Source organism: Coregonus clupeaformis, chromosome 1 (assembly GCF_020615455.1).
Source record: "Coregonus clupeaformis isolate EN_2021a chromosome 1, ASM2061545v1, whole genome shotgun sequence".
Classification (NCBI taxonomy): domain Eukaryota; kingdom Metazoa; phylum Chordata; class Actinopteri; order Salmoniformes; family Salmonidae; genus Coregonus; species Coregonus clupeaformis.
In genome coordinates, this window is record NC_059192.1 from 76,740,650 (window position 1) to 76,765,935 (window position 25,286).

Genomic DNA, 25,286 nt, shown 5'->3' on the forward strand with positions numbered 1-25,286 from the left:
CTTTGGAAGTATGCTTGGGGTCATTGTCCATTTGGAAGACCCATTTGTGACCAAGCTTTAACTTCCTGACTGATGTCTTGAGATGTTGCTTCAATATATCCACATAATTTTTCTTCCTCATGATGCCATCTATTTTGTGAAGTGCACCAGTCCCTCGTGCAACAAAGCACCCCCACAGCATGATGCTGCCAACCCATGCTTCACGGTTGGGATGGTGTTCTTCGGCTTGCAAGCGTTCCCCTTTTTCCTCCAAACATAACGATGGTCATTATGGCCAAACAGTTCTATTTTTGTTTCATCAGACCAGAGGACATTTCTCCAAAAAGTACGATCTTTGTCCCCATGTGCAGTTGCAAATCGTATTCTGGCTTTTTTAATGGCGGTTTTTGAGCAGTGGCTTCTTCCTTGCTGAGCGGCCTTTCAGGTTATGTCGATATAGGCCTCGTTTTACTGTGGATATAGATACTTTTGTACCTGTTTCCTCCAGCATCTTCACAAGGTCCTTTGCTGTTGTTCTGGGATTGATTTGCACTTTTCTCACCGAAGTACGTTCATCTCTAGGAAACAGAATGCGTCTCCTTCCTGAGCGGTATGACGGCTGCGTGGTCCCATGGTGTTTATACTTGCGTACTATTGTTTGTACAGATGAACGTGGTACCTTTAGGCGTTTGGAAATTGCTCCCAAGGATGTACCAGACTTGTGGAGGTCTAAAGTTTTTTTTCTGAGGTCTTGGCTGATTTCTTTTGATTTTTCCATGATGTGAAGCAAAGAGGCACTGAGTTTGAAGGTAGGCCTTGAAATACATCCACAGGTACACCTCCAATTGACTCAAATGATGTAAATTAGCCTATCAGAAGCTTCTAAAGCCATGACATCATTTTCTGGAATTTTCCAAGCTGTTTAAAGGCACAGTCAACTTAGTGTATGTAAACTTCTGACCCACTGGAATTGTGATACAGTGAATTATAAGTGAAATAATCTGTCTGTAAACAATTGTTGGAAAAATTACTTGCCTCATGCACAAAGTAGATGTCCTAACTGACTTGCCAAAACTATAGTTTGTTAACAAGACATTTGTGGAGTGGTTGAAAAACTAGTTTTAATGACTCCAACCTAAGTGTATGTAAACTTCCGACTTCAACTGTATGTAGTAAAATAATATTATAATATATCATAATAATAATAATAATAATATATCATAATAATATAAAATATATCATAATCATAATAATATATCATCATAATAATAATATAATATATGCCATTTAGCAGATGCTTTTATCCAAAGCGACTTAGTCATGTGTACATAAATTTTATGTATGTGTGGTCCCGGGAATCAAATCTACTATCCTGGTAGCGCCATGCTCTACCAACTGAGCTACAGAGGACCAGTAGAAACCAGAAGAAACTTCAAAACGGGAAACCCAAGCCATGACTACTCCTCTGTGTGTGGACAATGGAAATAGTAGTAGTTTAATTACTGCCGTATCATGAATAGTGGTGTTGTAGCTAAAACAATGTTGCAAAATGAAAACCCAAGCCATGACTACTCCTCTGTGTGTGTCAGTATGATAGTTACCCTGAACCTTGACTTTCACTAGTAACATGTTGATTAAAAATAACATATTAAAGTTCTCATAGGCCTGTAATGCATAACGTTGTTTGGACACTGAACAGTGTTGACGCCAACAAACATCACATATTTTTCTGACCAGGCTCTTCTTAACTGAAAACATGGGACCCCTGCTCCCTCTTCTGTCTTCTCCCCGCCTCCCCTGTGAAAATAGTATTTTTTTATCTCTTTGTGCCATCTCCTGTGGCTGGCATGCCAGGAGTAGGTTGATGGGGGTGATACAGGGCCAGAAAGGGCCCTATGGGGGAGGGCAGAAGTTGCCACTAACTACTGGTCCAGGGTCAGATATTCTTTACCAATCTATTAATTAATCTTAGGACATGGGGGTTAGGGTAATGTGGTAATGTGCCCCAATCTGATCCTAGATCTGTGCTTGGGGGTAACCTCTACATCCAGCAGGGTAGGAGAGTAGTCCCCATATAGTCCTGGATCAGTACTCCCAGAGGGCAGAGCTGTCCGGGGTAGCCCCATCGCCCTTCAGCGTGCCCCCCTGGCCTCGCAGGTATCTGCCGTTTTTGCATCGGATGGAGATGCGTCCGTGCTCCAGGAACTCAAAGGAGAAGTCATCTGGTGTCTCTCCGTCTGAACACACCAGACCACTGCTGTTGACATACCAGAACCTCCCTCCCACACCTGAGAGAGAGAGAGAGAGAGAGAGAGAGAGAGAGAGAGAGAGAGAGAGAGAGAGAGAGAGAGAGAGAGAGAGAGAGAGAGAGAGAGAGAGAGAGAGAGAGAGAGAGAGAGAGAGAGAGAGAGAGAGAGAGAGAGAGAGAATGGACTGGCAGCACTATACGAAAGGCCTTTACACATCAAGACAGATTAAAGTAGAAAACAATAGATTAAAAATAAGCAGTTGCACGAAACTTCTTAATTATTTATTAAAAAACACATTGAATTCTATGCAGTAAGCTATAATGTGTATATCATAACCTCACCTTTGATGTGGTAGGCCCCGTCACTGAAGTGCAGTGTGAAGATGTCATAGACTGATCTGTTGGCATCCAGCGTGTTGGAGTGCTTATGGTGGCAGATGAAGCCGTTCTCCCCTCGCAGGATCAGCATGGGACGGTTTATCAGCTTCAGAACCAACTTCTCATCCTCACCTGATCAGGGAGGAGAAAAAGGTAGACAAGAGAGGGAGGGGAAAGAGGTAGACAAGAGAGGGAGGGGAAAGAGGTAGACAAGAGAGGGAGGGGAAAGAGGTAGACAAGAGAGGGAGGGTAAAGAGGTAGACAAGAGGGAGGGGAAAGGTAGACAAGAGAGGGAGGGGAAAGAGGTAGACGAGAGAGGGAGGGGAAAGAGGTAGACAAGAGAGGGAGGGGAAAGAGGTAGACAAGAGAGGGAGGGGAAAGAGGTAGACAAGAGAGGGAGGGGAAAGAGGTAGACGAGAGAGGGAGGGGAAAGAGGTAGACGAGAGAGGGAGGGGAAAGAGGTAGACAAGAGAGGGAGGGGAAAGAGGTAGACGAGAGAGGGAGGGGAAAGAGGTAGACAAGAGAGGGAGGGGAAAGAGGTAGACGAGAGAGGGAGGGGAAAGAGGTAGACAAGAGAGGGAGGGGAAAGAGGTAGACGAGAGGGAGGGGAAAGAGGTAGACAAGAGAGGGAGGGAACGAGGGGGAAGGAGGAGGGAGAAGGAGGTAGAAATGAAGTTGTTTACCTGGCGCCGACGAAGATGGCGGCCTCGTGACTAGCTCGTAGGAAACTTTGCGGTAACTCACCAGCATTACGACCAGGAATACGACTTTCCCGAAGCAGATCCTTTGCTTGCTCTCCCCAGAGCAACTGAACTGATTCCAGCGGCTGACCCAAAACATCACCGGCGGCGGAGAGGCTCTCAGAGCGGCCTGCTGGTTCGACTTAGGAGGCGCGCACACCACCCACAGCTTCCGAGTATATTACTTGCTAATGTTCAATCTTTGGTTAACAAGACATGGCTCTCTTGGGATATTCTGTCGGAATAGGTCCAGCCAGAGGGGTTCTCAGTTCATCGCGCAGAAGGGAATAAATATCTCTCCGGGAAGCAGAAGGGCGGAGGTGTGTGTTTCATGATTAACGACTCATGGTGTAATTGTAGTAACATACAGGAACTTGAGTCCTTCTGTTCACCCGACCTAGAATTTCTCACAATCAAATGCCGACCGTATTATCTCCCAAGATAATTTTCTTCGGTTATAGTCACGGCCGTGTATATCCCCCCTCAAGCCGATACCATGACGGCCCTCAAATAACTTCACTGGACTTTATGCAAACTGGAAACCACATATCCTGAGGCTGCATTTATTGTAGCCGGGGATTTTAACAAAGCAAATTTGAGGACTAGGCTGCCGAAGTTCTATCAACATATCGACTGTTGTACTCGCGCTGACAAAATCCTCAACCATTGCTATTCGAACTTCCGGGATGGTTATAAGGCACTCCCCCGCCCTCCTTTCGGCAAATCTGACCACGACTCCATTTTGCATCTCCCTTCCTATAGGCAGAAACTCAAACAGGAAGTACCCGTGCTAAGGGCAATTCAACGCTGGTCTGACCAATCGGAATCCACGCTTCAAGATTGTTTTGATCACGCGGACTGGGATATGTTCCGGGTAGCTTCTGGAAATTTTTTAAATGAATACACTGAAACTGTGAGTGAGTTTATCAGAAAGTGTATAGGTGATGTTGTGCACACTGTGACTATTAAAACCTTCCCTAACCAGAAACCGTGGATAGATGGCAGCATTCGCGCTAATCTGAAAGCGCGAACCACCGCATTCAACCATGGCAAGGTGACTGGGAATATGGCAGAATACAAACAGTGTAGCTACTCACTTCACAAGGCAATTAAGCTGGCAAAACATCAGTATAGAGACAAAGTGGAGTCGCAATTCAACGGCTCAGACACGAGACGTATGTGGCAGGGTCTACAGACAATCACGGACTACAAAAGGAAAACCAGCCACGTCGCCGACACCAACGTCTTGCTTCCGGACAAGCTAAACACCTTCTTCGCCCGCTTTAAGGATAACACAGTGCCACTGACGAGGCCCACTACCAAGGACTGTGGCCTCTCCTTCTCTGTGGCCGACGTGAGTAAGACATTTAAGCGTGTTAACCCTTGCAAGGCTGCCGGCCCAGACGGCATCCCTAGCCGCGTCCTCAGAGCATGCGCAGACCAGCTGGCTGGTGTGTTTACGGACATATTCAATCTCTCCCTTTCCCAGTCTGCTGTTCCCACATGCTTCAAGATGGCCACCATTGTTCCTGTACCCAAGAAAGCAAAGGTAACTGAACTAAATGACTATCGCCCTGTAGCACTCACCTCTGTCATCATGAAATGCTTTGAGAGACTAGTCAAGGATCATATCACCTCTACCTCACCTGTCACCCTAGACCCACTCCAATTTGCTTACCGCCCCAATAGATCCACAGACGATGCAATCGCCATCACACTGCACACTGCCCTATCCCATCTGGACAAGAGGAATACCTATGTAAGAATGCTGTTCATTGACTATAGCTCAGCATTCAATACCATAGTACCCTCCAAGCTCATCATTAAGCTTGAGGCCCTGGGTCTGAACCCCGCCCTGTGCAACTGGGTCCTGGACTTCCTGACGGGCTGCCCCCAGGTGGTGAAGGTAGGAAACAACATCTCCACTTTGCTGATCCTCAACACTGGGGCCCCACAAGGGTGCGTGCTCAGCCCCCTCCTGTACTCCCTGTTCACCCATGACTGCGAGGCCAAGCACGCCTCCAACTCAATCATCAAGTTTGCAGACGACACAACAGTAGTAGGCTTGATTACCAACAATGGCGAGACCGCCTACAGGGAGGAGGTGAGGACTCTGGGAGTGTGGTGCCAGGAAAATAACCTCTCACTCAACATTAACAAAACAAAGGAGATGATCGTGGACTTCAGGAAACAGCAGAGGGTGCACCCCCCTATCCACATCGACGGGACCGCAGTGGAGAAGGTGGAAAGCTTCAAGTTCCTTGGCGTACACATCACTGACAAACTGAAATGGTCCACCCACGCAGACAGTGTGGTGAAGAAGGCGCAACAGAGCCTCTTCAATCTCAGGAGGCTGAAGAAATTTGGCTTAGCACCTAAAACCCTCACAAACTTTTACAGTTGCACAACAGAGAGCATCCTGTCGGGCTGTATCACCGCCTGGTACGGCAAGTGCACCGCCCGCAACCGCAGGGCTCTCCAGAGGGTGGTGCGGTCTGCCGAACGCATTACCAGGGGCAAACTACCCACCCTCCAAGACATCTACATCACCCGATGTCACAGGAAGGACAAAAAGATCATCAAGGACATGCCTGTTCACCCCGCTATCATCCAGAAGGCGAGGTCAGTACAGGTGCATCAAAGCTGGGACCGAGAGAATTAAAAACAGCTTCTATCTCAAGGCCATCAGACTGTTAAATAGCCATCACTAGCACATTAGATGCTGCTGCTGCCTATTGAAATCACTGGCCACTTTAAGAAATGGAACACTAGTCACTTTAATAATGTTTATACATCTTGCACTACTCATCTCATATGTATATACTGCATTCTATTCTATAATATTCTACTGTATCTTAGTCCATGCCGCTCTGTCATTGCTTGTCCATATATGTATATATGCTTAAATCCCATTCCTTACTAGTCTTGTGTGTTTTAGGTATATGTTGTGAAATTGTTAGATATTACTGCACTGTCGGAGCTAGAAGCACAAGCATTTCGCTACACCTGCTATAACATCTGCTAAACACGCATATGTGACAAATAAAAATGGATTTGATTTTAAGGAAAGGGATCTTAGGTTTAAAGAGTATAAGAAGCATGGAACCCACTCAAACACTTTCACACAAACATACACACACTGACCTACGGAGTCGCTGACGGCTGCCAGTTGGCCGTTTTTCTTGGTGCAGATGTATTTCCCGTTACTGGCTTGTAGTGCCACCCTGCGGCCCATCCACTCCACTGCAAACATGGTGTTGGCAGACCTGGAGAATAAATGTTTATGGTTGTGGCTAGAGATGGGGTTAGGGTTGTGGCTGGAGGTGGGGTTAGGGTTGTGGCTAGAGATGGGGTTAGGATTGTGGCTGGAGGTGGGGTTAGGGTTGAGGTGAAGGTGGGGTTAGGGTTGAGGTGGAGGTGGGGTTGTGGCTGGAGATGGGGTTAGGGTTAAAGCTAGGGTAATCTAGTGGACAGACTGTTGACAGACTCACATAGCATAAGATGGTATCGTAGCATCTGTCAACAGACTGCAGGATTTGACGACTAACAAGGAATTTTGTTTCCAGTCTGCTGGATTTTATTTTCTTCTTCACTGATCATTTGGACAAATCACAATTTCACTGGTGTTTGTATCTTTCTCATTTCGGAATGGGAGGGGACATTTGGCCCGTGCTTGGCTGAGAGTACATCTTCCCCTGAACCTTATCCAGCATCTGACGCAATTATTTTAGTTCTGGGTTTCAGAGATTAAGGCTAGGGTTAGGGTAGCAGCTGGAGCTAGGGTTGTGGTTGTGGCTGGAGGTGGGGTTAGGGTTGTGGCTGGAGGTGGGGTTAGGGTTGTGGCTGGAGGTGGGGTTAGGGTTGTGGCTGGAGGTGGGGTTAGGGTTAGGGTTAGGGTTGTGGCTGGAGGTGGGGTTAGGGTTGTGGCTGGAGGTGGGGTTAGGGTTAGGGTTGTTGCTGGAGGTGGGGTTAGGGTTAGGGTTGTGGCTGGAGGTGGGGTTAGGGTTAGGGTTGTGGCTGGAGGTGGGGTTAGGGTTGTGGCTGGAGGTGGGGTTAGGGTTGTGGCTGGAGGTGGGGTTAGGGTTAGGGTTGTGGCTGGAGGTGGGGTTAGGGTTGTGGCTGGAGGTGGGGTTAGGGTTGTGGCTGGAGGTAGGGTTAAGGTTAGGGTTGTGGCTGGAGGTGGGGTTAAGGTTACCTCTCTGTGGCCGTAGTCTGGATGCCTCCATGGGCCTCCAGGGCCCAGTATTTCCCCTCGTTAGTCCGGAACAGACACTTCCTGCTCTCCTTGTCTATCTCCATCTGGAACGTCTCCAGGTCTGTCTCGTCCTCCTGATTGGCCAAGATGCTCACTCCTGGGAGGGGCCAGAGGTGTGACATCAGTTAAGTTCATTTTATGATATGTTCAGTCCGAAATCAATCCAACTGAACGTTTTATTGATACCCATAGCCGCCAATACAGGCTGTCTGAAATCCATGGGCACACACTCTTACACACTCACATGTGGATGGTCCAATATACTGTCAAAGACCTCTGTCCATTATGCAGAATGCTAATAGCATTAACATTAATTACATACTGAACCAAAATATAACCGCAACATGCAACAATTTCAAAGATTTTAGTGAGTTACAGTTCATATAGGGAAATAAATTCATTAGGCCCTAATCTATGTATTTCACATGACTGGGAATACAGATATGCATCTGTTGGTAACATATACCTTTTTTTTTTAAAGGTATGGGCGTGGATCTGAAAACCAGTCAGTATCTGGTGTGACCACCATTTGCCTCATGCAGCACGACACATCTCCTTTGCATAGAGTTGATCAGGCTGTTGATTGTGGAATGTTGTCCCACTCCTCTTCAATGGCTGTGCTAAGTTGCTGGATATTGGCGGGAACTGGAACACGCTGTCGTACACGTTGATCCAGAGCATCCCAAACATGCTCAATGGGTGACATATCTGGTGAGTATGCAGGCCATGGAAGAACTGGGACATTTTCAGCTTCCAGGAATTGTGTACAGAAATGAACATTCCATTTTCTGGCAACAGCTCTGGTGAAAATTCCTGCAGTCAGCATGCCAACAGCACGCTCCCTCAAATTTTGAGAAATCTGTGGCATTGTGTGTGTGACAGAATTGCACATTTTAGAGTGGCCTTTTATTGTCCCCAGCATAAGGTGCACCTTTGTAATGATCATGCTGTTTAATCAGCTTCTTGATATTCCATAACTGTCAGGTGGCTGGATTATTTTGGCAAAGGAGAAATGCTCACTTATAGGGATGTAAACAAATTGGCACAACATTTGAGAGAAATAAGCTTTTTGTGCATATGGAACATTTCTGGGATCTTTTATTTCAGCTCATGAAACATGTTGCGTTTATATTTTTGTTCAGTAGAGCTTGAGAGCCATTCACTAGTATACTGTACATTCCTTTTTTATTCTCCGGGGTGAAAACCATTTTAGTTACCTAAAACCATGCTTTACCATATAGCACTGCTTATGTTTTTTATAAGGCCTTTACACACTGACCTATAAAAACATGTGGCTTGAAACAGGCACATCCAATCAAATCAAAGTTTATTGGTCATGTACTCAGATTTGCAGGTGTTATAGCAATTGCAGAAAAATGCTTATGTTACTAGCTCCAACAGTGCAGTAGAATGTCTAGCAAATACAATACAAATAAAATCAAACAAGGAATCAAGAAATAACAATCCAGAGTAGATATATTAGAGTGAGAATGTGTCAGAATCCAGAATATAAATACATGATGTGTATAGACAGTATAGAATCTGGAAAATAAAATGGTATGTCCAGTAGTAGGTATATTAGGATGAGCTACAGTGAGGGAAAAAAGTATTTGATCGCCTGCTGATTTTGTACGTTTGCCCACTGACAAAGAAATGATCAGTCTATTATTTTAATGGTAGGTTTATTTGAACAGTGAGAGACAGAATAACAACAACAAAATCCAGAAAAACGCATGTCAAAAATGTTAGAAATTGATTTGCATTTTAATGAGGGAAATAAGTATTTGACCCCTCTGCAAAACATGACTTAGTACTTGGTGGCAAAACCCTTGTTGGCAATCACAAAGGTCAGACGTTTCTTGTAGTTGGCCACCAGGTTTGCACACATCTCAGGAGGGATTTTGTCCCAGGCCTCTTTGCAGATCTTCTTCAAGTCATTAAGGTTTCGAGGCTGACGTCTGGCAACTCGAACCTTCAGCTCCCTCCACAGATTTTCTACGGGATTAAGGTCTGGAGACTAGCTAGGCCACTCCAGGACCTTAATGTGCTTCTTCTTGAGCCACTCCTTTGTTGCCTTGTCCATGTGTTTTGGGTCATTGTCATGCTGGAATACCCATCCACGACCCATTTTCAATGCCCTGGCTGAGGGAAGGAGGTTCTCACCCAAGATTTGACGGTACATGGCCCCGTCCATCGTCCCTTTTGATGCGGTGAAGTTGTCCTGTCCCCTTAGCAGAAAAACACCCCTAAAGCATAATGTTTGGGGTCATAGGCAGCATTCCTCCTCCTCCAAACACGGCGAGTTGAGTTGATGCCAAAGAGCTCGATTTTGGTCTCATCTGACCACAACACTTTCACCCAGCTCCTCTGAATCATTCAGATGTTCATTGGCAAACTTCAGACGGGCATGTATATGTGCTTTCTTGAGCAGGGGGACCTTGCGGGCGCTGCAGGATTTCAGTCCTTCACGGCGTAGTGTGTTACCAATTGTTTTCTTGGTGACTATGGTCCCAGCTGCCTTGAGATCATTGACAAGATCCTCCCGTGTAGTTCTGGGCTGATTCCTCACCGTTCGCATGATCATTGCAACTCCACAAGGTGAGATCTTGCATGGAGCCCCAGGCCGAGGGAGATTGACAGTTATTTTGTGTTTCTTCCATTTGCGAATAATCGCACCAACTGTTGTCACCTTCTCACCAAGCTGCTTGGCGATGGTCTTGTTGCCCATTCCAGCCTTGTGTAGGTCTACAATCTTGTCCCTGACATCCTTGGAGAGCTCTTTGGTCTTGGCTATGGTGGAGAGTTTGTAATCTGATTGATTGATTGCTTCTGTGGGCAGGTGTCTTTTATACAGGTAACAAGCTGAGATTAGGAGCACTCCCTTTAAGAGTGTGCTCCTAATCTCAGCTCGTTACCTGTATAAAAGACACCTGGGAGCCAGAAATCTAGAGTGCATTTGGATGATCCAGAAGAGGATTGGGAGAATGTCATATGGTCAGATGAAACCAAAATATAACTTTTTGGTAAAAACTCAACTCGTTGTGTTTGGAGGACAAAGAATGCTGAGTTGCATCCAAAGAACACCATACCTACTGTGAAGCATGGGGGTGGAAACATCATGCTTTGGGGCTGTTTTTCTGCAAAGGGACCAGGACGACTGATCCGTGTAAAGGAAAGAATGAATGGGGCCATGTATCGTGAGATTTTGAGTGAAAACCTCCTTCCATCAGCAAGGGCATTGAAGATGAAACGTGGCTGGGTCTTTCAGCATGACAATGATCCCAAACACACCGCCCGGGCAACGAAGGAGTGGCTTCGTAAGAAGCATTTCAAGGTCCTGGAGTGGCCTAGCCAGTCTCCAGATCTCAACCCCATAGAACATCTTTGGAGGGAGTTGAAAGTCCGTGTTGCCCAGCGACAGCCCCAAAACATCACTGCTCTAGAGGAGATCTGCATGGAGGAATGGGCCAAAATACCAGCAACAGTGTGTGAAAACCTTGTGAAGACTTACAGAAAACGTTTGACCTGTGTCATTGCCAACAAAGGGTACAGTGGGGAAAAAAAGTATTTAGTCAGCCACCAATTGTGCAAGTTCTCCCGCTTAAAAAGATGAGAGGCCTGTAATTTTCATCATAGGTACACATCAACTATGACAGACAAAATGAGAAAAAAAAATCCAGAAAATCACATTGTAGGATTTTTAATGAATTTATTTGCAAATTATGGTGGAAAATAAGTATTTGGTCAATAACAAAAGTTTCTCAATACTTTGTTATATACCCTTTGTTAGCAATGACACAGGTCAAACGTTTTCTGTAAGTCTTCACAAGGTTTTCACACACTGTTGCTGGTATTTTGGCCCATTCCTCCATGCAGATCTCCTCTAGAGCAGTGATGTTTTGGGGCTGTCGCTGGGCAACACAGACTTTCAACTCCCTCCAAAGATTTTCTATGGGGTTAAGATCTGGAGACTGGCTAGGCCACTCCAGGACCTTGAAATGCTTCTTCCGAAGCCACTCCTTCGTTGCCCGGGCGGTGTGTTTGGGATCATTGTCATGCTGAAAGACCCAGCCACGTTTCATCTTCAATGCCCTTGCTGATGGAAGGAGGTTTTCACTCAAAATCTCACGATACATGGCCCCATTAATTATTTCCTTTACACGGATCAGTCGTCCTGGTCCCTTTGCAGAAAAACAGCCCCAAAGCATGATGTTTCCACCCCCATGCTTCACAGTAGGTATGGTGTTCTTTGGATGCAACTCAGCATTCTTTGTCCTCCAAACACGACGAGTTTAGTTTTTACCAAAAAGTTATATTTTGACCATATGACATTCTCCCAATCCTCTTCTGGATCATCCAAATGCACTCTAGGAAACTTCAGACGGGCCTGGACATGTACTGGCTTAAGCAGGGGGACACGTCTTGCACTGCAGGATTTGAGTCCCTGGCGGCGTAGTGTGTTACTGATGGTAGGCTTTGTTATTTTGGACCCAGCTCTCTGCAGGTCATTCACTAGGTCCCCCCGTGTGGTTCTGGGATTTTTGCTCACCGTTCTTGTGATCATTTTGACCCCACAGGGTGAGATCTTGCGTGGAGCCCCAGATCGAGGGAGATTATCAGTGGTCTTGTATGTCTTCCATTTCCTAATAATTGCTCCCACAGTTGATTTCTTCAAACCAAGCTGCTTACCTATTGCTGATTCACTCTTCCCAGCCTGGTGCAGGTCTACAATTTTGTTTCTGGTGTCCTTTGACAGCTCTTTGGTCTTGGCCATAGTGGAGTTTGGAGTGTGACTGTTTGAGGTTGTGGACAGGTGTCTTTTATACTGATAACAAGTTGAAACAGGTGCCATTAATACAGGTAACGAGTGGAGGACAGAGGAGCCTCTTAAAGAAGAAGTTACAGGTCTGTGAGAGCCAGAAATCTTGCTTGTTTGTAGGTGACCAAATACTTATTTTCCACCATAATTTGCAAATAAATTCATAAAAAATCCTACAATGTGATTTTCTGGATTTTTTTTCCTCAATTTGTCTGTCATAGTTGACGTATACCTATGATGAAAATTACAGGCCTCTCTCATCTTTTTAAGTGGGAGAACTTGCACAATTGGTGGCTGACTAAATACTTATTTTCCCCACTGTATGTAACAAAGTATTGAGAAACTTTTGTTATTGGCCAAATACTTATTTTCCACCATAATTTGCAAATAAATTCATTAAAAATCCCACAATGTGATTTTCTGGATTTTTTTTCCTAATTTTGTCTGTCATAGTTGATGTGTACCTATGATGAAAATTACAGGCCTCTCTCATCTTTTTAAGTGGGAGAACTTGCACAATTGGTGGCTGACTAAATACTTTTTTCCCCCACTGTATATGGAGCATTAGTCTCAAGGTTTGATAGACAAAGACACACACATCACTAGCCCTTTGTAACCAAAATAGGAAGTTTGATTTGGCCATGCTGTAACCTATTAACCCATTAATTAATTAATGTTCAACACAAAATGTGATCCTTTTTCGTGGTATCCATGTTTTGGTTTGTATTAGGAAACAAACAATAGCACAACACCACAGCAAAGCCCTGGTGAAACAGACTGTGGAGGTCTAATGCCAACATTAGACGTATCCCAGAATATCCCTAAATCATTTTGTTAATCCTTTAATGACCCCTCTAGGCCCCGTCCACTCCTTCTCCCCCTCCCTCTCTATCTATCCCCCTCTCTCTCCCAGTGGGGCCCTGCTCTAAGCAGCTTTGGAGTGCCGATCTGCCAATCCATCCAATCCCCAAATGAAAGAATAAGAAAAGAGAGCAGATTGTTTGGACCATGCTCAGTGGGAGAGGCAGACGCTTCCACTCCAACCACCGAACGGACACCAGTATGAACACACGTAGGCAGATTCAGCCCCTTCACTTGACCAACCAATCTACTACAATGGGGTCCTCCTTAGTTACGTTCAGCTTTCTAAAGCAACTATAAGCCTATCACAGTATAGGAGTCTAAAAAAACCTCTTCTCTATTTTATCACCAGGGCTGGTTTGTTTGATCAGATTCTCATCTCAGCAGTGCGTCACGCTTTATTGTCCATTTTACACCACACCATCACCATAACAGTTTACTGAGCTCAGCTGTGATCAGACTACAGCCCATCTAGAGAGACAAGAGGAGAGAGGAAGAAGACCGGTATCAATAGAAGATGATATAACTATCTGATATCTTGAAAGGCGTTGCTGACACCACAGTTGGTCCAGCATATCAGATGCTGCCATTTAGATGGTGCCATAGTGTTGCACACTGACTGCTACGTAGCATAGGGCAGTGGATTTAGACTACTAGGGGATGCCCAGACGTTTAGCAATTTTGTTGTAATCCTGAACTAGCTGTCCTGATTCACTTAGTCAAGGGCTTGATGATTTAGGGTAGTGTGCTGATATAAAGAACGCCATGCTGCTTGCTTAGCGAGTACCACTTCCTCCCGATTCGGCCCATACCTGGCGCAACCCCAGGACCTCTGCCTTGCTAGCACACGTGACCGCCCTCCTGAAGCGTCTTACCAGTCGGCGTCACGTGAAGGAGTGCTTCAGGCTGAGGAGTGCATTTCACACATCCTCAAGTGCTACGCTAGCCTAGTGTAAGGTTTGGAACAGACCCCAGACCCATCTCCACTAGCCCAGTGTAAGGTTTGGAACAGACCCCAGACCCATCTCCACTTCCTGGTGTTGGCCTACCTGGAAACCCGCCCGCCCACCTGCCTGCCAACCCTAAACTGGATCAGGCACGACTAATCCATCAGAGAGTTTCTCTGCCACCCATTATTAATGGTAAAGTGATGCCCACTATCCCCCTCTTCCTCTCTCCATCCCTCTCTCTCCCCTCTGTATCCTTCTCACTTGCTCTCCTCCATGTCTGCTATTCTCATTTTCTTTATCTTTCTTTATTTCACTGCCTCCTTTAACTGTCTATCAGACTGTTCCAGGATTGTGTGTGTGTGTGTGTGTGTGTGTGTGTGTGTGTGTGTATTTGAGCGTTCGTCTCTTTTTCACCTTCCGGCCAGAGCAGATCAGTGTATCCCAGGGAGGACAGAGAGGTGACGACAGATATGATAGCAGATCACACACCCCACGTTAACAGAACGAGAGAGCGAAGACAGGAGAGAGAAACAGAGGGAGAAAGAGAGTGAAAGAGAGGAGTTGGGCTGACGAGAGAGAGAGAAATATAAAGTCCGTTTCGGAGCCAAGTTTTCACTAGTTTTGTGTGTTTGTAAGCTAGTCTGATGGTGACACGTCTGCTCTTCAGGGAGAACTGGCAGTGCTGTAGATTTATGTGAGAGTACACATAGAGAAGGTGTGCAGCACACCTGTCTGACATCTATTGTCCTCAGGTATAGAGTCCTCACACATAGAGAAGGTGTGCAGCACACCTGTCTGACATATATTGTCCTCAGGTATAGTCCTCACACTCTGTCCTCCTCTCTGTTCTCTCTCTCCTCTCTGCTCTCCTCCTCTCTGCTCTCTCTCTCTCCTCCTCTCTCTCTTCTCCTCTCTGCTCTCTCGCTCCTCCTCTCTGCTCTCTCTCCTCCTCTCTGCTCTCTCTCTCCTCTGCTCTCTCGCTCCTCCTGTCTGCTCTCCTCCTCTCTGCTCTCTCTCTCCTCTTTGTTCTCTCTCTCTCCTACTCTCTGTTCTCTCTCCTCCACCTCCTCCTCCTCTCTGCTCTCGCTCCTCTCTGTTCTCTCTCCTCCTCTCTGCTCTCTTTGCCTCCTCTCTGCTCTCCCTCCTCCTCTCTGCTCTCCCTCCTCCTCTCTGCTCTCTCTCACCTCCTCTCTGCTCTCTCTCTGCTTTTCTCCCTCTCTCTGCTCCCTCTCCTCCTCACCGTTCTCTCTCTCTCCTCCTCCTCACTGTTCTCTCTCCTCCTCTCTGTTCTCTCTCTCCTCTCTGCTCTCTCTCTCTCCTCCACTCTGCTCTCTCTCTCCTCTCTGCTCTCTTCCTCTGCTCTCTCTCCTCCTCTCTGCTCTCTCTCCTCCTCTCTGCTCTCTCTCCTCCTCACTGCTCTCTCTCCCCCTCTCTGTTCTCTCTCTCCCCCTCTCTGCTCTCTCTCTTCTCCTCTCTGCTCTCTCTCCTCCTCTCTGCTCTCTCTCCTCCTCTCTGCTCTCTCTCCTCCTCCTCTCTGCTCTCCCGACCCCAACTTTGAATAATACCATTGCTCTAGATTCTAGGAATAGATTCACTCTAGATTCAATCTCAATTTTAAGAGATGAGATTCTAATAACACGGTAGATTCTGGAATCAGTTACCGGGTCTATGATAATACAGTTGTTTGTGGCTCGGGCAATGGGAAAGAGGCATGTACAAAAAGAGCACTATGCTGCAGTGGGTTTCAAAAGCACTCAAGTTAAAGGGATACTTCAGGATATCTAGTGATCCAATTGACATTTTAGTCATTTCGCAGATGCTCTTATCCAGAGCGACTTACAATTAGTGAGTGCATACATTTTTCATACTGGCCCCCCGTGGGAAACGGACCCACAACCCTTGCATTGCAAGCGCCATGCTCTACCAACTGAGCTACAGGAGGGCCAATACAGTTGAAGTCGGAAGTTTACATACACCTTAGCCAAATACATTTAAACTCAGTTTTTCACAATTCCTGACATTTAATCCTAGTAAAAATTCCCTGTCTTAGGTCAGTTAGGATCACCACTTTATTTTAAGAATGTGAAATGTCAAAATAACAGTAGAGATAATGATTTATTTCAGCTTTTATTTCTTTCATCACATTCCCAGTGGGTCAGAAGTTTACATATACTCAATTAGTATTTGGTAGCATTGCCTTTAAATTGTTTAACTTGGGTCAAACGTTTCAGGTAGCCTTCCACAAGCTTCCCACAATAAGTTGGGTGAATTTTGGCCCATTCCTCCTGACAGAGCTGGTGTAACTGAGTCAGGTTTGTAGGCCTCCTTGCTCGCACACGCTTTTTCAGTTCTGCCCACAAATGTTCTATAGGATTGAGGTCAGGGCTTTGTGATGGCAACTCCAATACCTTGACTTTGTTGTCCTTAAGCCATTTTGCCACAACTTTGGAAGTATGCTTGGGGTCATTGTCCATTTGGAAGACCCATTTGCGACCAAGCTTTAACTTCCTGACTGATGTCTTGAGATGTTGCTTCAATATATCCACATAATTTTCTTTCCTCATGATGCCATCTATTTTGTGAAGTGCACCAGTCCCTCGTGCAGCAAAGCACCCCCACAGCATGATGCTGCCACCCCCGTGCTTCACGGTTGGGATGGTGTTCTTCGGCTTGCAAGCCGCCCCCTTTTTCCTCCAAACATAACGATGGTCATTATGGCCAAACAGTTCTATTTTTGTTTCATCAGACCAGAGGACATTTCTCCAAAAAGTACGATCTTTATCCCCATGTGCAGTTGCAAACCGTAGTCTGGCTTTTTTATGGCGGTTTTGGAGCAGGGTGCAGGCCAGGCAGCAGGCTGTTAGCCAACCTGCCAGCTTAGTGGAGTCTGCCAATAGCATAGTCAGTGTAGTCAGCTCAGCCATACCCATTGAGACTGTGTCTGTGCCTCGACCTAGGTTGGGCAAAACTAAACATGGCGGTGTTCACCCTAGCAATCTTATTAGGATAAAGACCTCCTCCATTCCTGCCATTATTGAAAGAGATCGTGATACCTCACATCTCAAAATAGGGTTACTTAATGTTAGATCCCTCACTTCAAAGGCAGTCATAGTCAATGAACTAATCACTGATCATAATCTTGATGTGATTGGCCTGACTGAAACATGGCTTAAGCCTGATGAATTTGCTGTGTTAAATGAGGCCTCACCTCCTGGTTACACTAGTGACCATATTCCCCGTGCATCCCGCAAGGGCGGAGGTGTTGCTAACATTTACGATAGCAAATTTCAATTTACAAAAAAAAAATGGCGTTTTCATCTTTTGAGCTTCTAGTCATGAAATCTATGCAGCCTACTCAATCACTTTTTATAGCTACTGTTTACAGGCCTCCTGGGCCATATACAGCGTTCCTCTCTGAGTTTCCTGAATTCCTATCAGACCTTGTAGTCATAGCAGATCATATTCTAATTTTTGGTGATTTTAATATTCACATGGAGAAGTCCACAGACCCACTCCAAAAGTCTTTCGGAGCCATCATCGACTCAGTGGGTTTTGTCCAACATGTCTCTGGACCTACTCACTGCCACAGTCATACTCTGGACCTAGTTTTGTCCCATGGAATAAATGTTGTAGATCTTAATGTTTTTCCACAAAATCCTGGACTATCGGACCACCATTTTATTACGTTTGCAATCGCAACAAATAATCTGCTCAGACCCCAACCAAGGAGCATCAAAAGTCGTGCTATAAATTCTCAGACAACACAAAAATTCCTTGATGCCCTTCCAGACTCCTTCTGCCTACCCAAGGACGTCAGAGGACAAAAATCAGTTAACCACTTAACTGAGGAACTCAATTTAACCTTGCGCAATACCCTAGATGCAGTTGCACCCCTAAAAACGAAAAACATTTGTCATAAGAAACTAGCTCCCTGGTATACAGAAAATACCCGAGCTTTGAAGCAAGCTTCCAGGAAATTGGAACGGAAATGGCGCCACACCAAACTGGAAGTCTTCCGACTAGCTTGGAAAGACAGTACCGTGCAGTACCGAAGAGCCCTCACTGCTGCTCGATCATCCTACTTTTCCAACTTAATCGAGGAAAATAAGAATAATCCAAAATTTCTTTTTGATACTGTTGCAAAGCTAACTAAAAAGCAGCATTCCCCAAGAGAGGATGGCTTTCACTTCAGCAGTAATAAATTCATGAACTTCTTTGAGGAAAAGATCATGACCATTAGAAAGCAAATTACGGACTCCTCTTTGAATCTGCGTATTCCTCCAGGGCTTAGCTGTCCTGGATCTGCACAGCTCTGCGAGGGCCTGGGATCGGGAGAGACACTTAAGTGTTTTAGTACTATATCTCTTGACACAATGATGAAAATAATCATGGCCTCTAAACCTTCAAGCTGCATACTGGATCCTATTCCTACTAAACTGCTGAAGGAGCTGCTTCCTGTGCTTGGCCCTCCTATGTTGAACATAATAAACAGCTCTCTATCCACCGGATGTGTACCAAACTCACTAAAAGTGGCAGTGATAAAGCCTCTCTTGAAAAAGCCAAACCTTGACCCGGAAAATATAAAAAACTATCGGCCTATATCGAATCTTCCATTCCTCTCAAAAATTTTAGAAAAAGCTGTTGCGCAGCAACTCACTGCCTTTCTGAAGACAAACAATGTATACGAAATGCTTCAGTCTGGTTTTAGACCCCATCATAGCACTGAGACTGCACTTGTGAAGGTGGTAAATGACCTTTTAATGGCATCAGACCGAGGCTCTGCATCTGTCCTCGTGCTACTAGACCTTAGTGCTGCCTTTGACACCATCGATCACCACATTCTTTTGGAGAGACTGGAAACCCAAATTGGTCTACACGGACAAGTTCTGGCCTGGTTTAGATCTTACCTGTCGGAAAGATATCAGTTTGTCTCTGTGAATGGTCTGTCCTCCGACAAATCAACTGTACATTTCGGTGTTCCTCAAGGTTCCGTTTTAGGACCACTATTGTTTTCACTATATATTTTACCTCTTGGGGATGTTATTCGAAAACATAATGTTAACTTTCACTGCTATGCGGATGACACACAGCTGTACATTTCAATGAAACATGGTGAAGCCCCAAAATTGCCCTCGCTAGAAGCCTGTGTTTCAGACATAAGGAAGTGGATGGCTGAAAACTTTTACTTTTAAACTCGGACAAAACAGAGATGCTTGTTCTAGGTCCCAAGAAACAAAGAGATCTTCTGTTAAATCTGACAATTCATCTTGATGGTTGTAAAGTCGTCTCAAATAAAACTGTGAAGGACCTCGGCGTTACTCTTGACCCTGATCTCTCTTTTGACGAACATATCAAGACTGTTTCAAGGACAGCTTTTTTCCATCTACGTAACATTGCAAAAATCAGAAATTTTCTGTCCAAAAATGATGCAGAAAAATTAATCCATGCATTTGTTACTTCTAGGTTAGACTACTGCAATGCTCTATTTTCCGGCTACCCGGATAAAGCACTAAATAAACTTCAGTTAGTGCTAAATACGGCTGCCAGAATCCTGACTAGAACCAAGAAATTTGATCATATTACTCCAGTGCTAGCTTCCCTACACTGGCTTCCTGTTAAGGCAAGGGCTGATTTCAAGGTTTTACTGTTAACCTATAAAGCGTTACATGGGCTTGCTCCTACCTATCTTTCCGAGTTGGTCCTGCCGCACATACCAATACGTACGCTACGGTCACAAGACGCAGGCCTCCCTAATTGTCCCTAGAATTTCTAAGCAAACAGCGGGAGGCAGGGCTTTCTCCTATAGATCTCCATTTTTATGGAACAGTCTGCCTACCCATGTGAGAGACGCAGACTCGGTCTCAACCTTTAAGTCTTTACTGAAGACTTATCTCTTCAGTAGGTCATATGATTGAGTGTAGTCTGGCCCAGGAGTGTGAAGGTGAACGGAAAGGCTCTGGAGCAACGAACAGCCCTTGCTGTCTCTGCCAGGCCGGTTCCCCTCTCCACTGGGGTTCTCTGCCTCTAACCCTGTTGCAGGGGCTGAGTCACTGGCTTGCTGGTGCTCTTTCATGCCGTCCCTGGGAGGGGTGCGTCACTTGAGTGGGTTGAGTTACTGACGTGATCTTCCTGTCTGGGTTGGCGCCCCCCTTGGTTTGTGCTGTGGTGGAGACCTCTGTGGGCTATACTCGGCCTTGTCTCAGGATTGTAAGTTGGTGGTTGAGGATATCCCTCTAGTGGTGCGGGGGCTGTGCTTTGGCAGAGTGGGTGGGGTTATATCCTTCCTGTTTGGCCCTGTCCGGGGTTTCTTCGGATGGGGCCACAGTGTCTCCGGACCGCTCCTGTCTCAGCCTCCAGTATTTATGCTGCAGTAGTTTATGTGTCGGGGGCTGGGGTTAGTTGGTTATACCTGGAGTACTTCTCCTGTCTTATCCAGTGTCCTGTGTGAATTTAAGTATGCTCTCTCTAATTCTCTCGTTCTCTCTTTCTCTCTGAGAACCTGAGCCCTAGGACCATACGTCAGGACTACCGGGCATGATGACACCTTGCTGTCCCCAGTCCGCCTGGCCTTGCTGCTATTCCAGTTTCAACTGTTCTGCCTGCGGTTACGAAACCCCTACCTGTCCCAGACCTGCTGTTTTCAACTCTTAATGATCGGCTATGAAAAGCCAACTGAGAGACCTGAGCCCTAGGACCATACGTCGGGACTACCGGCCGTGGTGACTCCTTGCTGTCCCCAGTCCGCCTGGCCTTGCTGCTATTCCAGTTTCAACTGTTCTGCCTGCGGTTATGGAACCCCTACCTGTCCCAGACCTGCTGTTTTCAACTCTTAATGATCGGCTATGAAAAGCCAACTGAGATTTATTCCTGATTATTATTTGACCATGCTTGTCACTTATGAACATTTTTGAACATCTTGGCATGGTTCTGTTATAATCTTCACCCGGCACAGCCAGAAGAGGACTGGCCACCCCTCATAGCCTGGTTCCTCTCTAGGTTTCTTCCTAGGTTTTCGCCTTTCTAGGGAGTTTTTCCTAGCCACCGTGCTTCTACACCTGCATTACTAACTGTTTGGGGTTTTAGGCTGGGTTTCTGTACAGCACTTCGAGATATTAGCTGATGTAAGAAGGGCTATATAAAATAAAATTGATTGATTGATTGATTCCTTGCTGAGCGGCCTTTCAGGTTATGTCGATATAGGACTCGTTTTACTGTGGATATAGATACTTTTGTACCTGTTTCCTCCAGCATCTTTACAAGGTCCTTTGCTGTTGTTCTGGGATTCATTTGCACTTTTCGCACCAAGTACATTCATCTCTAGGAGACAGAGCTTGTCTCCTTCCTGAGCGGTATGACAGCTGCGTGGTCCCATGGTGTTTATACTTGCGTACTATTGTTTGTACAGATGAACGTGGTACCTTCAGGCGTTTGGAAATTGCTCCCAACGATGAACCAGACTTGTGGAGGTCTACAATTTATTTTCTGAGGTCTTGGCTGATTTCCAATGATGTCAAGCAAAGAGGCACTGAGTTTGAAGGTAGGCCTTGAAATACATCCACAGGTACACCTCCAATTGACTCAAATGATGTCAATTAGCCTATCAGAAGCTTCTAAAGCCATGTATCATTATCTGGAATTTTCCAAGCTGTTTAAAGGCACAGTCAACTTAGTGTATGTAAACTTCTGACCCACTGGAATTGTGATACAGTGAATTATAAGTGAAATAATCTGTCTGTAAACAATTGTTGGAAAAATTACTTGTGTACAAAGTAGATGTCCTAACCGACTTGCCAAAACTATAGTTTGTTAACAAGAAATCTGTTGAGTGGTTGAAAAACTAGTTTTAATGACTCCAACCTAAATGTATGTAAACTTCCGACTTCAACTGTACTTCCCCAGAGTCAGATGAACTTGTGTATACTATTTTTAAGTCTCTGCGTGCAGTTTGAAGGAAGTTGCTAACTAGCATTTGCGCAATTACTGGAAGTCTATGGTAACTGCTAGTTAGCATTTGCTCACAAAACTACCTCTAACTTCCTTCATTACCCATAATTATGGAACAGTCCCTATCGGCTGTCAATCATCCCTATCGGGTGGCAGTGGTATGGGTCCATGCATATTAAATACGTCCACTCATGTATTTCCTGTACATCTGAAAGCTCAGTTGCCACAGTAGGTATCAAGTGGTACGAGAATTAGGTGGCGGTAGTAGTACTAGTAGTAGTAATATTAGCAGTAGTAGTAGTAGTAGTAGCAGTAGCAGGAGCAGTAGTAGTAGTAGTAGTAGCAGGAGCGGTAGTAGTAGTAGCAGTAGTAGTAGTAGCAGGAGTAGTAGTAGTAGTAGTAGTAGTAGTAGTAATATTAGCAGTAGTAGTAGTAGTAGCAGGAGCAGTAGGAGTAGTAGTAGGAGGAGGAGGAGGAGGAGGAGGAGGAGTAGTAGGAGGAGGAGTAGTAGTAGTAGTAGGAGCAGTAGTAGTAGTAGTAGTAGCAGGAGTAGTAGTAGCAGTAGTAGTACTAGTCCCCTGTAGCTCAGTTGGTAGAGCATGGCGATTGCAACGCCAGGGTTGTGGGTTCGTTTCCCAAGGGGGGCCAGTATGAAACATGTATGCACTCACTAACTGTAAGTCGCTCTGGATAAGAGCGTCTGCTAAATGACTAAAATGTAAATGTAGTAGTAAATGTATTTGAGCCACTCAACAGATTTCTTGTTAACAAACTATAGCAGGAGAAGCAGGAGTAGTAGTAGTAGTAGTAGTTAGAGTAGTTTTAGAGAGGAGAGGGAGTGAAAAACTAAAAACAGAAAGAGCATGTAAGAGGTGTGTATTGTATATATATGTGTGTTTGATGCATATGTTCATACCGTGTTTCCTCTACTGTGTATGCTGTGTATGTTTTACCTTGCCGTATAGACACATATTTACTGTTGGCTGCCATCAGCACCACCTGAGGGTGGCTCTCCTCCAGGTCAAACAGCTCGTCCTTCCCCGGCTTGCTGCACCTGCCAGACCTCAGTGTCCCCGTGGGGCCCATTGGACTCAGGTACTTCCCCTCACAGTCCTTAAACGCCAGCTTCCCACACTTCAGCTCCAGCGTGTACCCTGTGTCCCTCCCGCTCTCCGCTGACAGCTTCCCGTCATTGCCTAGGTAACGGCTGTCGCAGGTCTTGAGCCGGTACTTCCCATCCAGGTAGACAAGCGTCAGGAGCGCTGCCACGCCCCAGGGAATGTTCCGGTCCACGGCGATCTCGCTGTCGTCAGGAGACAGGTGGGCGTAGCGCTTGCGGGCCACACTGAGCAGGTTGGCCTGCGGGTGGAGCGCCAGGTGTACTGCCCACAGCTCCGCCTCTGTGATCCCCTGGGTGAAGCAGGACAGGTAGTCCCGGGAACCTCCGAAGAACCTCAGATAGGGTTCCGACTGCAGTGCCCAGCGGCCGTCTGATTGGGCAGCGATCAGGAAGCGGCAGTCTGTGTTCTGGCCCTCGGCCTCGCAGGTGACCTTGCCATCCTTGTCGGAGGCCAGGTAGCGGCCCAGGTGGCTGCGGAAGTAGACCACCTGGGGGTCCTGGGAGTCCTGCTCTAACGTCCACACTTGCTTCCTCTTCAGACTGGGGGCCGACGCATTCACCTGATGGAGGAGAGATCACTGTCAAACAGAGCACTGGGAAGAGCTCCACTTGTCTCGCTCAGTCCTTCCCTCTTCTCCGGTCTTCCTCCTTTCAAACTCTTACCTGCTTTAGATAAACTTATTTGGCATCTACTCTACTCTGGCATGAAAACGACAGAGGAGTTGGCTGAAGCCAGACCAGACTGGCACCAGTCTAGACATGAACACAGTAAGACTAAGCTGTGTCAGATGAGGTATCTCACCTTGAAGCCAAAGGCCTCTGCGGTGAGGTAGCAACTCTCATGATTGATCAGACCAAACTGCAGCTTCAGCGGACGGTTTGTCCCATTAGTGGGCATCCTGACCTGGGGAGGGGGAGAGTGGAGGAGGGGGAGAGTGGAGGAGGGGGAGAGTGGAGGAGAGGGAGAGTGGAGGAGGGGGAGAGGGGGAGGGGGAGGAGGGGGAGAAGAATGTGTGGCAGCGGGAGAGAGGGGGAGAGTGGGGAGGGGAGGGTATGGGGGAATGACAAGTATGGCGAGAGGTGAGGTAAAAGGGGTGGGCAGAATGAGGCAATGAAATATGAGAATAAATCAATGAAGAAGGTAGCTATGTAATGCAGGGACTACACATTCCTGCTTCTCTGTCGTTTAAAAAAAGATGTTTACATATATTTATAATCTACTTACTGTGGTTATGTGGTTCCTTTTCTGTAGTTTCTGTGATTCCTACGCTCCTAATTCCCAGATTAAAATTACTCCTCTTCTTATTCTGTCTCTCGTCTCTCCTCCTTCTTTCTCGTTCTGTCATTCAGGGCTCCTGGGTTTTTCCCTTCGGTTTCCTAATCAGGATTATAGTAGTTAGCAGGACTCAACACTGCAATCCAACTAGTGACGTCACCCTCTCCCCCTCTCCTCTCACAACATCCCTCTTTCAGACTACCTCCCCCTCTCCTCTCGCAACGTCCCTCTTTCAGACTACCTCTCCCCCTCTCCTCTCGCAACGTCCCTCTTTCAGACTACCTCTCCCCCTCTCCTCTCACAACATCCCTCTTTCAGATTACCTCTCCCCCTCTCCTCTCACAACGTCCCTCTTTCAGACTACCTCTCCCCCTCTCCTCTCACAACGTCCCTCTTTCAGACTACCTCTGCCCCTCTCACAACATCTCTTTCAGACTACCTTTCCCCCTCTCCTCTCACAACGTCCCTCTTTCAGACTACCTCGCCCTCTCTTCCTCTATGTATCTTTTCCCTCTTCTTTCTCTCACTGTTTTAATGTCTGCCTCCCACTGTTTCACTCAATGACTCTCTTCCTCTATGCTTCACTCACTGTCTGCCTATTTGCCGGTCTGCCTGCCCCCAGTCTCTCTCTCTCTTTCTCTGTTTCTCTAAATCCCTGTTCTTTCTGTCTCTCCCAGTTCCTGTCTATGAGATTACTGAGCCACTGATCTCATGAC

The 25,286-nt window shown here is 46.2% G+C and overlaps 1 protein-coding gene across 1 annotated transcript; it reads right to left on the reverse strand.

Moving 5' to 3' along the window:
- Window positions 1-1,323: 1,323 nt before the first annotated feature.
- On the reverse strand, window positions 1,324-24,782 carry LOC121577475 (fascin-2-like). Its single transcript, XM_041891218.2, has 7 exons — window positions 24,520-24,782; window positions 24,097-24,198; window positions 23,128-23,854; window positions 7,541-7,697; window positions 6,490-6,611; window positions 2,570-2,737; window positions 1,324-2,267 (listed from the first exon to the last, which is right to left on the reverse strand). The coding sequence occupies exons 2-7, from the start codon at window positions 24,190-24,192 to the stop codon at window positions 2,065-2,067; spliced, it is 1,473 nt and encodes a 490-aa protein (XP_041747152.1). The 5' UTR covers window positions 24,193-24,198; window positions 24,520-24,782; the 3' UTR covers window positions 1,324-2,064.
- Window positions 24,783-25,286: the final 504 nt, after the last annotated feature.